The sequence below is a fragment of the Passer domesticus genome, chromosome 6 (genome assembly GCF_036417665.1).
Source record: "Passer domesticus isolate bPasDom1 chromosome 6, bPasDom1.hap1, whole genome shotgun sequence".
Classification (NCBI taxonomy): domain Eukaryota; kingdom Metazoa; phylum Chordata; class Aves; order Passeriformes; family Passeridae; genus Passer; species Passer domesticus.
In genome coordinates this window covers 27,209,663-27,226,978 of record NC_087479.1, presented here as the reverse complement: position 1 = coordinate 27,226,978, position 17,316 = coordinate 27,209,663, and the positions used below count along the sequence as shown (strand labels likewise).

The 17,316-nt window shown below is 36.2% G+C and overlaps 1 protein-coding gene across 8 annotated transcripts in view; it reads right to left on the bottom strand.

Moving 5' to 3' along the window:
- HEATR5A (HEAT repeat containing 5A) overlaps positions 1–17,316 on the bottom strand; it is a 64,124-nt gene that overhangs the window by 12,548 nt on the left and 34,260 nt on the right. For 6 of the 8 annotated variants that reach the window (XR_010364486.1, XM_064424019.1, XM_064424021.1 and 3 more), the window contains 11 exons: positions 14,866–15,056; positions 14,252–14,411; positions 13,042–13,231; positions 12,306–12,475; positions 9,074–9,100; positions 7,107–7,245; positions 6,078–6,257; positions 5,013–5,252; positions 4,115–4,296; positions 2,329–2,397; positions 1,762–1,941 (listed from right to left, as the gene is read on the bottom strand). Coding sequence is in view for 7 of the 8 variants with exons in the window: in XM_064424019.1 (XP_064280089.1) it covers positions 1,762–1,941; positions 2,329–2,397; positions 4,115–4,296; positions 5,013–5,252; positions 6,078–6,257; positions 7,107–7,245; positions 9,074–9,100; positions 12,306–12,475; positions 13,042–13,231; positions 14,252–14,411; positions 14,866–15,056 (1,728 nt within the window). In the remaining variant the exon portion in view is untranslated. The remainder of the gene's footprint in view (positions 1–1,761; positions 1,942–2,328; positions 2,398–4,114; positions 4,297–5,012; positions 5,253–6,077; positions 6,258–7,106; positions 7,246–9,073; positions 9,101–12,305; positions 12,476–13,041; positions 13,232–14,251; positions 14,412–14,865; positions 15,057–17,316) is intronic. The other 2 variants (XM_064424025.1, XM_064424022.1) reach the window with 1 other exon arrangement.

The window sequence follows — 17,316 nt, the reverse complement described above, 5'->3', positions numbered from 1 at the left end:
AAAATTGCTACCTGCAATTAAGTACCCTGCTCTTAAAAATTAATATATTATTTGTCCAGTTTCTGCTTCCAGCCATCAAACCCTGTTATAGCCACAAAAAGGAAGAACTATCAAACAATATACCTATAATAATGATTCAGAAACAACAGTTCAGCCATTCCTAACTTTTTTTTTTTTTAACTGAAATGCTACATGGCACTTGAAACTGACTTCTCAAAATTGTGTGTTACTTCATGTTAGCAGTAAAGAATGAAGAGTACAATCTTGCATACTTTGCAAACTTTGGGTGTTACCATCTATAGATTAATTTCAGTGGTAATTCCCCAAGATACCTCTCTGGTTATCAAAATGATAGAATTGAGAAAGTTTCAGACAAACAGCTCTCTGTAGTCTCTCCAAAATGCCCCGGGAGGGAAGCTCTTCTCAACTATAAAGGACACACTTAGATTCAATGGATCTCAAGTCAGCTTTGTTGAATACTAGTCCCCTGCAATTATGATTTCTGCATCTTTTTCATCTTTGCTAGCTGTAGTGGGTTGTCCCAGACAAGTAACTAAACACACACCAAGGCCTTGTCTCACACCTCCCTGCAGCAACAGGATGGGGGAATTCCTTCAATTTCTGTAAAGAAGAAATAGGCAGGATTCTAACGGAGAAGGAACTGCCTAGGGCTTAAGTGAAACATTTGTAAATTACAGCTCAAAAAAAGCTTATAGGAAACTCTAGAGAGTTTCCTTTGAAGAATTCTAGTGATCTTAATAGCAGGCTAGAACAATCTACAGATCTTCACTTCTGACAATTGAGTCTCACATCTAGTCTGAATTTTATCCTGACTTCTGACCAGTGAAAGGTTGTTACATGCTATTAAAAACCTTTTTTTCATGTAATGATTTTAAATTGATCCCAGTACTTTATCTTTCTCTGAATAGATTAAATGGACAAATCTATTTAAATCTCTCAATGAAAGCATGTTTTCAAGATTTTTATTCCCACCTGCTAGCTTGTCTCCAAGGGCTTTGCTATTTTGTCAATATCTGTTATCAAATATGCACATGAAACATTGATATATTTTTCTACAAATGTTTACACAAAAACTACCTACTGCCTACTTTCTCCACCAAAGTATCTTCCTAGTTTTACACTAAAATACCATCCACCTTCATAACATGTTCATCTTTAGCTGGTTGTCAGCCATCAGCATCCAAGGCCATTATCACTAGATTCTAATACACATCTTTTGGAGGTGTACATGGTTCACACTTTTGACTTTTAAATATTTAACCTTGCATTTACACATATTAAAAAAAGCATTCACAGGGGCTGGATTTATTTTAACTAAAGCAGTACTGAACTGACAATATTAATTTAAAAGATATATTTCCAAGATATGAAATGTCAATAGGCAACGAGAAAAGTTATACCTATTTAAAACAGTACATTGAGTGGACCATCATCATACTTTCCATCAACCATTCCAACAACAATTTCAAATCAATATTGAACTATTCAAATATATTATGGAATTAATATTTTTAAGTATGATACATTATTATTGTAATATTATTCTTATTATAGTAAAACCTGTTTAATTAGCAGTGCTTTTGTCAAGTTTACAAAGTTCACATACTTCAGAGGTAGCACAGCAAAGTATCAGTACCTTCTATTTTAAGAAGCAAGTTAGAAATTCCTCAAAATTCTGTCTGAAATGTTCTAACTCACCTACCCGATAAAAGACTAACATTGCAGAGCAGTTGTACTAACCTCTGCCCAAGCCTTAAGGACAGCTAGTACTTCCATAGTTGAGGTGCTTTCATTATATTGTTCATTTTGTGCTTCTTTTCCAGCCTGCACTTTGAGCAAAGAGGACACAAGCAACTGGTGAACCCTTCGAAGGTCATTAAGGTCACTTACTACACCACTTGCTATCCAGGCACTGCATACCTAGTGTTGTGAAACAGAAACAATGAGGAACAAGAAAAAAACAACACTGTAAAATTATGAAAGCCAGATACAGTTACTCTCAGACAATAACAACAAAATGTTGAATGACATCTCAGTTTAGTATACTTTAATAGTGAAAGCCAAAACATTAGTGGGGTGTCACAAAAAATGTCGACAATATCAACTGCAACAAAGTTTCTCAAAAGACTATCTTGTGACAACTCAAAGATTATTGTCACTTTAGAGGTAACATAAGTGACATTACTTTTTGTGAATGGAGGATTTAAAGTTAGAGGATTTACTTTCTTTTTTTTGTGTTGCTTATCAAGCAAAAATGTAATTTCAGGGGGTCTATTACCTAAGAGACTTCTGACTTTCAACACTTGCCTGACATGCTTTTGCTGTGACATCAGGAGGAGTTTCGGGAGCAAAGGCAGGCCTAAGTGCTGCTCCAACCTAAAGAGAAGTTATACAACATTTAATATATAGAGAACAATTGACTTAAGACTTACTTTTCATAATCAGACTTTGTTAAAGTTTTCCATTATAAAGTATAGTTCATACGTAATTTTTTCACAGCCTGTTTCAGTGAGATTAAAGAGCAGAGAAACAGTTTCAGTCATTTTTATTGTTTTGCTTACACTGAAGACATTGTTCTCTTTGAGGGAGTCTTCAGGGCTGACTTTTATTTTTGTGCACAGTCTAAAACAGAAACAGTAATATCTTCCTTCCTGAATGCCTGACTTGACCAGGAGCCCACAAAAAAAAGCAATGTTCTGAACCGTGAATGACTTGCAAGACATCTGGCTAGTAACATTTTCTTACTCAGAAAAAAAATACAGATTTAAGAAAACAACCAACTGAAGCTGGTCAACTCTGGAAAGTGAAAAAAGGGGAGAGGACAAACCTTGTTTACCTAATAAAGAATACACAAACATAAAGTTACCGGGCTGCAGAGGTTTTACCTACTCTCACTGTTGAAAATCATTTCACAGAAGGTTAATAAAAGATTCCCTAGTTGCTTTACCATGTATGTGAAAATTCATATTTAAGTTTCATGTACAACACTTTCATCCCAATGAGCAAGTACTACAATAAATGTTTGCGAAATAAGTGAAAGGATTTGTTTTCAATGGCAATTAATGACAATTTCTCAAGACCCTCTAAAGCTGAGACTTCATTTATGGAACTTCTGAACAATATGTTACCAAGTCATTACTTAAGTCCAGAAAATTTATATCCATCTTTTTCTGGATTATTATGATGTTTTTAAGGAAAAAAAAACCCCAGACAATGTAGATTTGATTAACAGTTTCCCATCTCCCTGACTTCTCTTAAACAGCTGATGAGGTCTGTATTAGCAGGAATGCTTTAAAGGTAGAAAAGCTTAAAAAGAAAATTATTAGCTTTACTTGTGACCTGCTTGATGGCTTTGGACAGCAAGGACAGATGGTTTATTTTTTCCTCTTGATAGTTTTAGACCAAGACACTTCCTTCCCACAAAGGAGTGCCAAAAAATAGAATTATAATGGCAAAATCAAAGTAGGTCAGGATGTCTTCAGTGTCTCTCCAATTCTATAAGAAAGTGATCTGACCTATTCAGTGCCTGCTAAAAATTGAAGCTTTATGAGGCTTAACACAGCTGTCTGTCATATTTAACACAAGTGTGGTATGGAATGCTACATGTCTAGGACATCTTTTCTCTAAATCTAAACCAAGACTTAAACTGAAATTGACCTTATGAGTACAATCCACACTTTTCTAGCTTGTTTACTGGCCAAGATCTCCAAATGTGATGGCTGCTGTGCAAAGGCTACTTATTTCTAAGAGTTTAGAAATTATAGTTAAATAGAATTTAAAACTATAGTTATTCATAATACTTCTTGCAATACTTTCACACTCTGAAATCAGTGCTTTCCAAAAATAACCCCACCAATGATGTATTTTGGTTTTGTTGTAGTCAAGAGGGGAAAATGCTGAAACTTGAGAAACTCTGGATTATATGCCAACTGAAAAGATCATTTCCAATGAAGTTAAGTCCAAACAAATTAACAATACTTCAGTAACAAAGTAACAGAAATCCAGCTCCATACCTAAACCCTGCAAATGCAAATTTCTTTAAGTAACTGATGGTCATGCTAAACTTTTCTAAGTTATTATCAACGGTGCTTACATTGGCTTGGTACTGCTCCAGGATTACATGACCTGGAAACTCTGGTTCTGGAACAGCTGCAAACTTGCGAACAATAATTTGCAACATTTGAAGCCCAGAAAGACGAAGTTGATCACTGTGATCTGTGGCAGCCATAAAAGCCATACGGACCAAGTCAGCTAAATGCAATACCAAAAAGTCATCTGAAAACAGAAATTAAAAAAAGAAAACAGTTGTATTAAATTTAAATTCAGACATAATGTGTTTTATAAGACTGTTCCAAACATTTTCAAAATGCATATTTTACATTTTACCTTAATATGTATCAAGAATTCACTTCAGGCAGCTTACACATAGATAAATTTTACTTGGCTATCTTATGTTAGCTGATCAAGTCTGCCTTCCATTTAAATGTAGAAAAAAAGTACTTAGAAGAAAGCATAAATACCTTCACGTATGAGACCTTCTAAAAAAGTGTTGAGGAAAAGACCTCCAGATAAACACAGAGAGGTACTGAAAAATGGCATTGTATTTCTACTGGTGATTATGTAAATTATGGAAAGAAAAAAAGTGGCATTTTTTAAAGTCATACTCCCAGACACCAAACTGTGATGTTGTAGGCTGGTGCCAGCTATCACTTGTGACTGCCAGTGCTTATACAGAAACAAAGCCTTCCTACACATACACCATGGTGCTATAACCAGGAAACTGAGTGTAAATGCTGCAGTAAGATGCCATTATTTTAGCAAATAAAAATTTCTTTACACCTTAAAGAATACAGGCTTACAAACAGAGTAATTAAAGGCTTTATTGATTAAAAACAACGAATTTGTGATAATATCATTAACATGCAAAGAGCTAATACTTATTTTAAGCATACTTTGCATTCTATTAAATTCTTCCAGCGCTTAACACATACCTCTTGAATCACGCTGTTTCCTTTCCTGAGCCAAAGTTATATCAAAATGTGCACTGCCTGCATTTTCACACTGGCTTATAATTTTACAAACACACTCCGCAGCAAAAACTCTGGTGGACCATCGTGGATTTCGGAAAGGATGGAACCTGTCATCACTGTCAGATGTTAATACAGATACATCATCCCCTTTGGCAGTTTCTTCTTCTTGAGTGGTATCTATTGATGCTACTGTATTGAAATCTGTATTTAGGACACAAAAGGGAAAAATACAAACATATTCTTTTTTGCTATAACTGAAACCTACTGAAAGAAATCTCTTTGAAGTCTGTCTCTAACCTCAAATTCTTGGTGACTCCCTTCAATCTTGGTATCTTAAAGTAAATGCTAGAATTCAAATATAATGAAACTGTTAACATTTGGTTGAGATTACTTGCTGGGAGACAAGATCAATACCATGAAAGTAAATTATGAACTGCAGTGAAAGAAGCAAAACAAAAAAAAAATCCCTTTTAAAATTAGTGTGATGTATTAGAAGCTAGCACTGTGTACAAAATCAAAAAACCTAAATGCATGAAGTTTTCCTCCTGCACTGCAGGTTAAAAGAATTCCCATTACCCCCACCACTATTCAGCACAGTAATTGATTTTGTGTGCTCAAGACTTCCATTATGATATGACAGGCTTCCATCAGTTCTATCACTAACAGAAGAATTGGTCAGAGTACTTTTCTCGTAGGTAATTGTACAGGACTCACAAGCTCAAACCTATTTTGTATTTCCATTTCTGCTATGGAAATGAATTAAGATCAGGAATTAAATCAACAAGCAAGACATCCTAAGATGCTTACAAGAACTTGTTCAATGGTGAGAGGACAAGTAGAAGAGAGAAAGACATATTCCTCTGAAGGAACTAAGTTAATGGATCCAATCTTGCAATATGAATGACGATTACACATTCCATACATGACAAAAATTCAAGAAACTTTAACACTTTCCCTCAGTGACACAGTGTACTGCTGCAGGCCTTATTCTGATTGTGTTCTCAACTACAGTGTTTTAAGACTTACCAGCAGAGGCAGCAAGGACATCTTTACAAAGCTTCAGCCAAAAGGAGAGCTTCTCAACTGCCATTGAAGTAAGCATATGAGTCAGGGTCTCTTTGATATCTTGGCACAATCTTGGGTCCAACTCTTTGTCCAGCAAACCCAGCAATGCCCCCTCCAGGCCTATTTCTCTGATGTTCACATCTGCTAAGAATAAAGTCTGTGAGCTGAGTACTGCACATAACAAAGCTGCATTAATGACAACAGAAACCAGATTAAAGGTTGCACATAGTGTATATTGTGAACAAGTAATTACTAGCCCTGAAATATTTTTGAAACCATTTTGTTTTTCACTTTAACACTGCAGCTAACTTATGAATACAAAACAAATGTTGAGCTTTTATAGAAACCTAGTAACAACAGGAAGAAAGTTACCCCATCAAAAAAATAAAAATCCTACTCTGAATTTCACAGCATTACCATCACCACAGCATCTAGCTCCTGAAAAAAATATTTCACTTACCTTACTTCATACTGTAATCCTAAAACAATATTTTAGCTTGAAATGGAAGTTAAAACTATTCTCCAAAAAGGCATAAAACCAAACACATGGAAATAATTTGTTAAATTAATATAACCAATTTTTATTTGACCAGTATTACAAATTTTGAATATCAGCAGTTTTTAAAAATGCGTACAGTCGATTTCTTATGAAAATTTCAAAATGAGCTTGAATTGAAAGCTGAAGTGAAAGAAGTTTTTAACATCACTCACTCACAGAAAGGCACATGAGGATGAACTAGTGATCACTCAGTCATTTTAGCACAAAGTTACTACAACAGCTACTGGCTAGATGGGCTTTGATTACCCTGGAACTCCCCTTGCATTTCCTCATTTTATCATAATTTGGTACTATAGAGACAAGTGAGGTAGAAAATTTTTGAGTTTTAAGATTTCAAGAACATAGCAAAGTTTTCACACTCTTAGCAAAGTGTGCTTAAAATTCACTGTCAATATGCCAAGCTCTTTGATCTCAAAATTTCAATACATTACCTGAAGTAAAATCTTCTTTGCTCTCTTTCACTAGTGCAACAGCATATTCAGATACTTCAGCAGCCTCTCTTTGCACAAGCTGACGTAAGCAAGCTACCACTGCACGTCTCAGTAATAAGTATGAGCTACAGAGATTCATCTGAAACATGCAAGAAGATACAGTAAGATGGCTAACAAACCTCTGTGATATCTCAGTAAGGCTGGTACTTTCTGAACACTTGCAGCTATAGCAAATCTGTTAAGTCAGTAAACATGTAATTGATGCTCTTTGTGCTCAGCCTTTTTTTTTTTAATCCCCAAATGAGAAGTTTTGCCAGTCCAGTAATCAATTTTACAAAACACATCAGTTTAGCATTTTCTCTCCAAAGGCAACTTACAATATTGGTTTGATGCTGAATCCACCTCTCAACCAATATTGTACAAAAACTGCCATTAACTTCAATGCCAGGTGAATCATGGTAACTAACTCTTTGACTACTGGGTATATACATACAGTGGGCTTGAAAATTCAGAACAGGTCATCATCAGATGTAACTAGAGAAATGTCAGTGAAACCAAGGGTGAGAGAGTCAATCAGGCCTTAGTAAAACAGAACTCCATGCATGAAAGGAATGCAATAAGGGCAAAGAACACTGCTCCAGTTTCACTGGAAAAAAATATACTCAGTTTACATTAAATTATGTTTTAGAGAAGCTGGGAGAAAGGGTGAGAATTACTGGTGAATGTATGACACTGAGACAGGTCAGCTCTCCTGAGCAGTCTCTAGCAAAAAAAAGTTCATAGTATCATCATATTTTAACACCAACAGACCAGTGTGTGGGTTATTTTACTGGAAAATACATGATAATAGATTCACTATTACTGGAACAGGAAAAAATACTTTAAAAAGTCCCCAAGACAAGGGGGTCAAGGGTTTTTTGTTAGAGTGGAGCTTTCTGACTCTTATTTGCTTCTTTCAATTTTAAGACAATCCTGAAGGGAATCCTAAAGACATGATAAACTAGCTGTGTGGTCAGGCAAGATGGCTGCACCAGTATTTATGCATCTTCTTCTAAATTAAACTTAGGTTATCATAAAAAAAATTGCTCTCTACAAGGAAGCAGTTGTGCACCCTTGGCTGTTACCATCCTTGAAATAGATAGAGCTGAGTGTCTCCTGCAGGAAAATCTTGCATTAAGCTGTGCTGCTCATTTGTCAGCAATAAGCCAATATATATGTTAGTCAAAATGACTAATATATATTAGTTAACATATGCTTAAAGAAAGCAACTTCAGGACAAAAAGAATAAGCAATACAGAATTTTAGCTTTGTTAGATTAACAAAACTAAGCTTCATCTTCAGAATTTCTATGCATGCATACGAATCTACAATACTCAGAATTACATAATTATACACAAAAAGATACACTGTCTGCATAATTCTTCTATAAAGAAAGGAACCTGACTCAATAGGTATGTCTGCAAGGTACTTTAATTGCAACTTCAGAAACAAGTGTGACTTTTAATTAAATATTTATGCAAGCAAGCTACACATTCTACTTCAAGTTGGACATGCATAAATTCCGTGCTCATTTTTAACAGGGAAAAAACAGAGGGCACAACTGAGGCAACCAAAATAACGCAAGATGCACATTTTTATCTCTCTCATTCCCCCACATTCTAAGCAGGAGACAGGACTAAATGACAGACACAAAATGCAAGCATCACATTAAAACTTAAATGTAAAGCCAGTTCCATTTCTGTACTTAACACATTAAAAACAAAAGTATCCCTCACTAAGCACATAAATGAAATGTATTCCTGCCATCTGCAGAAAGTTAGGAAGGCTCTAGTTAGGATGACAATAAAATATCACTTGACATGCTAAAAGAAATTACATTAAAATGGTTAAAAAGAAAGATAAAAGATGAAATAAAAACACCACCGCAAACTGCAAAGGTTTAGGATTAACAAGGCACAGGGACCTACCAACACAGAATTATCCAACAAGATTTCCTGCACAAAAACAAATGACAACCAGTCATGACAAAACCAAAAATAGATATCACAGTGATATCAGCCACAAATGGAGACTGTAACATGTAAGCTCGGCATATAACAAAATTCAGAATCTTATCTCAAACATGCCAAAAGCCTAATTTGCTTAGTTCATTTCTCTTATTTACCATGTTGAACACACTTAAATCCCAATCCAACTGCCACTAAAATTAATACTTAAACAAGACCAAGAAAACATAATTATATATAACTATATATAATACCAAGGACAGCATAGTTATTAACAGTGTATAGCCATTGTGTTTCAATGTTGATCTTATTGTTAATATGTTAGAACTGAAAACTGGCATTCACTGTGTTGAGGAATACTACACCATAAACTTACATAGATAAGCTCTTTAGAAGTCTGTACTCACCTAAGTTAGTTTTAGAGCTAATTTTAGACATGATTAAAAGCATACTCTGCTGTATTTGGTATTCTGTACAGAATACACCTGTAAACTTCTATTCTGCTGCAGCCAAGAATTCAAACAGCAGGACAAGTATGCATTATTGTTAGAAACCCCATGAAAGATCCAATTGACAAACAGGGAACACTCTCAGAAGCTGAAGAAGGGAAGCTAGATAATGACAAGCACATGTACACAATATAAAACAAACAAAAGAAAAAACCCACAAAATATGACCCCGTGAAGCAGTGTGTCCATTGCCTAAGTCATGTTTCACTAGTGCTAGCACAGTTACACCCTGAACTGTTTAAATACACTGGAGACCTGAACCATCTCATGCTGTAGGGGCTTGACAGGTGGAGGAGGCAGCTTGCAGCTGCCTGCGCAAGAAATTGTGTTAGCATGCCTGATGATGGAAAAAAGAAATTAAGAGGGAGAAGAGGGAGGACAGGGACGGTTATGAGAAAGCGGAGGGAGATAAAAGACAAGGTGAAGAAGTGGGGGGATGGCAGGAGAATGAGGACTTTAAAAAGGCAAGTCCAAAAGCACAGACATGTAACAGAATCCTTGGGCAAAGAGGGTGGAAAGGGGTGTTGGTTCAAATGTTACTAAAAAAAGTTTAAAAAAAATATTGCATATTGGTTTTCAAGATTTTTTAAGTGAAAATTCATGTTTCTATGGATGGAGGGGGAAAAGATCACCCATCTCACTGCAGATTCTTTGCCTCTCCTGTTTTTCTTCCCTAAAGAAAGAAAGCAATGGTGAATATCCACATGATCTAGGGCCTAGCTTTTGCACACTACTTCCCCTGAAGATTTCAAAATGCAATGCAAAGGAGGACCGTCACACTTTCTTCTCCAAATTGCAGACATTTAAACTCATGAAGAATACCTAGCTGAGGGTCACCTGGCAAGTAAACACAGCACACTGAGGTGCAGATTTCAGATCCAATAACTTATTCCACTTCCCTAATGAGATGGTAATTTAGTGGATGGAAACTACTTGAATGGATGGTGAGTTTTACAAATGCAGAATTCTTCTTGTGCAATTATCTTCTCACAGACCTGCAAAGCACACACTCAAAAAACCTTGTTTATGACACTCTTCAGAGATATACTGATATTACTGAATTGTCAGTGCCAGCAATATTGGCCTTAATTGTACAAGTTCAAGAAGAAAAGGTCATGCATGCGAGGCTGCTGACTTCGGTGGACTCCTCTCCAGGAAGCCTACAGTCATTTCTGGGATAGAGGGGAACACACTCAGATTCACGAACACAGAAACTCAAGCCATGACCCCTGCTTCTTAATTGACTAATTTAGTGTTATGAAGTTCACAAACCTCTGTATGAAGTACTTTGAGACAACTTGTAAAAACAATACAAATCAGTAATATGATATAGACAAGACAACTTTGTATGATACCCTCTATATTAGTAGGTATTTGGTATTAGTAGAGAGATTGAAGCAGACTGTACATGGACTTAAAAATGCTCCCAAAAGCTACCACACCCTCCAAGCAATAGACTGACTGACATGTTTTGTTGTGATTTTATCAATGTAAGAAAAACTATGTTATACCCAACAAACAGAAAATAATTGTTAGTGAATGTTAAAACAACACTTCAGATTAGTTGCAGCTCTTCTGCAACTAGCATATTCATGTGTTTCACAGTGTGGGGCAGAAAAACATTCTTCAGTTTTTCCTAGCTCCCACAATCATGTTTCTAGTCAAATAAAAAAAATGTAAGGAATCTAAACCTGTATGTTTAGAATAAACAAAAATCTAAGTCTATATGTTTAGTAGTGATACACAAGTGCTACCTAATGGAAGATGTCAGTAAGAACTGCGTTGAAATAGATGAGATTAAAACAAAATCCACATTAAAACAAAAATCACACTTTACTATCTGTGGACTCTTGCTTCTTTCTGATTGACAGTGAGAGAAAATGGTATTAAAACAAAACAAACCCCTCAAAAACCTCCAACCAACGCCCCCACACCCCACCCAGCGCCCCAAATCCACCAAGGCTAATAGCTACCAGAAAACTATTTTTTTAAAATAGAACTAAATACTTAAGAAGAGCGGCTATTCAAAGACAGAGAGAAAACAGAACAAAACAAACCCCACCCAACAAATAAACTCCCCGACCTCTTGTCAAATAGTTTTGTTTATTTCTTCCAAAGACTTGATTTGACCAGAACTTGTGTGTTAGAAATTTTTATACTGACTGCCAAGATGTCAGTACACTGAACCATTATTGCTACAGAAATTACAAAACACAGAAAAAAACAATTTTTCAGCATCCTGAAACAACAAAATTAAACAAAACAACTAACAGTAATTAGTACACACAATTTTTAAAATCAATCCTTCAAGCAAGGCATAAAAAGTAGCAGAGGGAAAAAACTGGCCAACATAAACCAGCTGGTACAAATCCAGCAAAAAGTTCTAATGAACAGTATATCCAGCCAGACAACTGGCCTTAATAAGAACAGGAGAATGTACTTGCAAGTAGTTCAGAAGGCCAAGATTTCTACAGAACGTGCTCATCTTGTAAAGGGGAAGAAGAAACTGAGGAAAAAAAATTAAGATATACAGAATACTTGCCTGTAGGAGAACATGAAACACCTCATGCCTACACAATGATCAGTTTCTCTGCTTAAAGAAATTTCTGCATTTTTTAAGTGTTTGTGAAAAATATGAACAAATTTTAAAATACATGGATATAAACTAGTAAATATATACTTACACAGAGGCAGCTTACAAGGTTAGACAAGTTGACGTGTCGAGGAGCAAACATGTGAAGCTGCTGAAGGCAAGAGATGGCTTGAGCTTGAACAAGGCAGTCAGGATTATCCTGCATCACTGCACAGCCCAAAAGGCAAGAAGTTCTTAAGGCTGACACTGCTGTACTGCTGCCTGTATTGAGAATAAAAAAGGTTATTTTTTGTTTGTTTTTAAAACATGTATTTATTTTTAATAAACGTGATAACCTGTCCTCATAATATTCATCCTCCTAAATGATGATCCTTGTATCTGTGCTACACTTTGATATCCATGAGTAGGGATCACATTGCTTTCAGGTGATTTAGACGCAAGTTTTAAATTTCTCCATCATAACTAACACATAGAAGGGCTATGATGGTAAACCTAACTCTTGAAACACGAACACCTTCTGTTCTCATGCTAGAATTAAAATATGTAAGAAATATAAAATGTAAAATTCATGTAAGAATGTCAGCCCAAGGCAAGGCTTGGAAAACCAGTTCAAACAAAGGAAATTATGTCAAGAGATACTATTTTTGGAAAACGAGCAGTCATGTCATCTTGATTACATAAAGTCAAAAGGCCTATGAAATGCTGTCATACAACTATGCAAAGAAACTTAGATCTGCTTATTTGTTACATTTGCAATCACACACATTCAGTGTTCAGCAATTTGGTTGCTACAGCAAATGAAGTTGACACATTTGTATGCTCTCTACCTTGCAGCTCAGGGCCCAGAGTGGTGATGAGTGTATTCAAACAGCGACCAAGGCTTTGATGGACTTCAGCGTAAGCCGGAGGCACACTCAGCAACAGCAGGAGAACAAGAGACAAGGTAGGTTCCACATGCACGTGATACAAGGGCCCAGCCAGATCTACTATTAGTGACAGAGAGTGCAGTGCCCATGCCTGCAAAATAAGAGAAGCAGTAATGTAATCTATATATGATATAAATAAGACCTTTTAAAAATTTACTAGTTAAAAGTGAAATTCAGTGACAAAATGCAATAGAAGTTGCACTTTTACGTTCCAAAGGAACAGAGAAGTTATACAAAGAAACTTTATCAATCTGATGTAAAGTAATTTTGAATATTTTACAAGGAACTCTATGTTGTGCAGTGAAACAACCATTTTAAAATTCTCATTGTTAATAAACAAAAAATTGAATGTGATAGTAAATTCATTTAACAGTGATTATTATTTCTTTATTATATTCTATTATTTAAAAAATTTCTTACAGCTCCCTGTGCGAGAACAAAATTGTGAAAAAATACTAGAGTTTCTGAAATAACCTACTGTTGTAGTTACAGTTACTTTGCACCAATAGCCACATCTGTTTCATGTCAACAAACAGTTCCTCTTTGTGCAAAGATACTTTGAGATAGCAGTTTTAGCCACAGAAAAATAACATTAAATAGTCTTTAAAATTTCTTGTCTTACTCAATGATGTATATCCACCAAGTTCTACAGTATTCAGGCTACAAATCCCTTTTATTTACTCTATGACCCTTCAACAAAATATGCTGTGAGGTTAACACTGTAAAAGAGGCAAAAACTGACACAAACAAAAGAAGTCCCCTCATAAACAGAAAATCCTAGGTACTATATAGTCAAAGTCAAGATATAGGTGAATGTGAAAGAATCAATCCCTAAAACATCAGATACTGTTTTGAAGTGAGCCTTATCAGTCTCACAGATCATTGAAAAAGAATCTCCCACATCTCATCATAGTTCTTGCTATGGAAGTGGTTGATGGTGGATTTTGAGCAGGGCCAGTCTTCTACATTGCCTTTGCTGCTCCAGCTGTTACCTGTGAAGTATGCCTGTGAGATTGTCAAGTGTCTTATTCTTACAAGAAAAAGAATCTTAAACTCCAGAATATAATTTAGTTAATTTGTAACATAACATTTTTATGTAAGTGACAAGTACCTGTACATCAGGAGAAGTACTGTCCTGAGACAAAGTATAAAGGATTCCAACACACGCATTCAGGTGCTGAGTAGAACTTATTCCTCCCAGGTACCTATACAGACATCCCAGAGCCAAAGAATGACCTGTTCTTGATACCACATCCCTAGCAGATTTTAGCCTATTAATTGAAAGGAAGCTGTTAGTTTAATCACCAAGACTCTTACTATGTAATAAGCACATCTACAAATAAAATTTCTGGTATATAATCAGCAAAAAAAATTATATTCCCAAATATTATATTCCTATATACACAATTATATTCCCAAAATTCTAAGTCCAGACATGGTCTCTTATCTGAAGAAAGTACCAAAAATATTTTAGATACACTTAAATGATGTTGCTAGAACAGCAGACAATTTAATTCATTTGAAAGTCTACATGCTTGCTTAGTTAGTCTCACACTAAGAAATATATGCAGAATTTAGGCAGTGCTCTTTCCTGTTAATTTCTGAAGTGACATCAAATTCATGAAGGAAACCAGCTTTTGAAAATTATCATAATAAGTGTCGGGTAGGCTTTTTAAACATTTTTTAAACTCAAGCAGTCTCTTTTCATGCTCATTGTGAACTTACTTGTCAAAACTGACTTGCGCTAATCCAGCAGTGAAGGCACTGTCAGAAACCACCTGTGCCAACCTGGCCAAACACTCTGCAGCAGCACATCTTAGAAGTGGATTATTGCTTTCCAAGGCACCCATTACCAAGATCAGGGCAGATCTTCTAACTTCTTCTGAACCTAAACTTCCCTTGCAGTTCGCCAAGTGCTAAAACCAGATATTAGATATATTAAACAGTTAGACAGTAATCAGTGTGCTTTTCTGTCCATCGTGCAAAAAATACAAGACCTGCAGAAGGATTGATTTTCTTCCCCTTTGTCTGAGGAATTAATCTCTGAATTTGCTGTTATGAGAGTTAGATGTCTAACATTACATAACTGTACATCACAGCACAACATTATAGTATCAGCATTATGGTTTTAGGAAATCCTGGATAGATTGCAGTGAAACCAGATAAACCAATATACTAGCATAAAATTTAGGAAATAATATCAAGAAGAACCACCTGCCCCCCCAAAAAATCTCAGTTCCAAACATTTGTCTAAGAAGTCAAGAATGAAAACTCCACATGAACAGAGGAAAATACAAAGAAAGCATTAGGGAAAATGAACAAATAGCAGATAATTATGAGATCACGTTATTTTGCCAATTATTACATTTTTATTTAGCAAGAAATACAAAAGACAGTGAAAAATAAATTATATAAACAGAACTTTTCCATATCTCTCTTATTTGAATGACAGTAGTATGGATGCTAGTACACTAGAGTTTACTAGAACAGGTTTCCCTAAAACTAGTATTAAAAAAGGGAAAAAATTAAACAGTGATTCATTTGCACTCAAGAAAACTATGACAACACAAAACAATGTATTACCATAGAAAATAGGACTGATCACCTTGATTGTTAATCCAAACAAAAATTTCTGTGTACTGTGCTGGTTTGGACTGGGGTACAGTTAATTTTCTTCACAGTAGCAAGCATGGTGCCACGCTTTGGATTTGTGCTGAACACAGGACTGACAATACTGAGATATTTTGTTATTGCTGAGCAATGCTTATGCAAAACCAAGGCCTTTCCTGCTTCTTTTGCCATCTTACCAGGGAGCACAGTGGGGGTGTACAAGGAATTGGGAGGAAACACAGCTGGGATAGCTGGCCACAACGGAACAGAGGGAGACTCTATACCATATGGCAGTCAAGAGATAGTTATTTAGCATAAGTAAGTTTTAAGCAGAATGAATTACATGGAGGTAAAATACTCAGTGATTCAGGATACTTTTTGCCCAGCTTTACTGGTTCAGCATGAGTAGCTGGTTTAGGTAAACCCTTAGGCTGACAGACATCTAGAGATGTTTTTGTCTGGAATGGAGTTAATTTTCTGAGTAATTTTCATAGCAGCTGGTACAATGCTGTGTTTTGTCTTTAGCACATGAACATTGATAACACACTGATGTTTTGGTTACTGCTAGGTAATGGTTATCCTAAATCTAGGGCCTGTTAGTTTTCTGTGCTCTGCCAGAGAGCAGGGACATCAGAAATGGAAATCAGAAGATCAGGACAGCAGAAGCTGCAATTCCTTAAGAACTAGCTACCTGCACAGACAGAGGGAATGAACCCAATAACATATTAGAAGACCCCTTACCAAAAATCACCACTGGGCTCAGAGACACATGCAAGGCATGTAAAGAGCATACGAAGGGTTGATGCCTAAATCATAAGGGTATAATTGCCTAGGGATTTTTTGTCATGAGTACCTCTCCAGAGGTACCCAGCTTAAGCTGACCTGCTGCTGGATAAGTCTATTAAATAACTTAGTTTTATCGATTTGATGCCTGACACTCTGTTACAGCAAATCCAGAGTCAAGCTGGAAGAAGGAGGAAGAACACCAGAGTGAGTCTATGTGACAATGAAGAGACAAAGGGACACCTGTCTGCTCTCGGGGCTGCCTGCTGCAAAGGGGCTCCTGTCACAGCAGTTCAAGTCTCTGGTGGTCTGTGCATGACTTCTCAGTGTGACAATGCTCTGCAGCAGCTCTTCCTTTAACGTGGAATTGTGATCAGCATATAAAGCTGGGAGGAGGCAAGGGAATGTTTGGAGTGATGTTTTTTTGACTTCCCAAGTGACGTTAGGCACAACAGAGCCCTGCTTTCCTGGAAACAGCTGAACACCTGCCTGCTGATGGGAAGTTGGAAATTAATTCCTTTTTTAGATATGCTTGTGTGCATGGCTTTTGCTTTGCCTATTAAACTGTCATTATCTCAACAGAAGAGTTTTCTCACTTTTACTCTCGCAATTCTTTCCCCCATCCCACTGTGGGGGGAAAGAGTGAGTGGCTGCGTGGCTGGGTTTAAACCACAGCAACTGATCTATTTCTGATCTATTTGAACCAAGAGATGCTGTGGTTTAGTAAAAGAGAGAGAAAGAGAAACCAAGAAAAGAGAGAGAGAGAGAGAGAGAGAGAGAGAG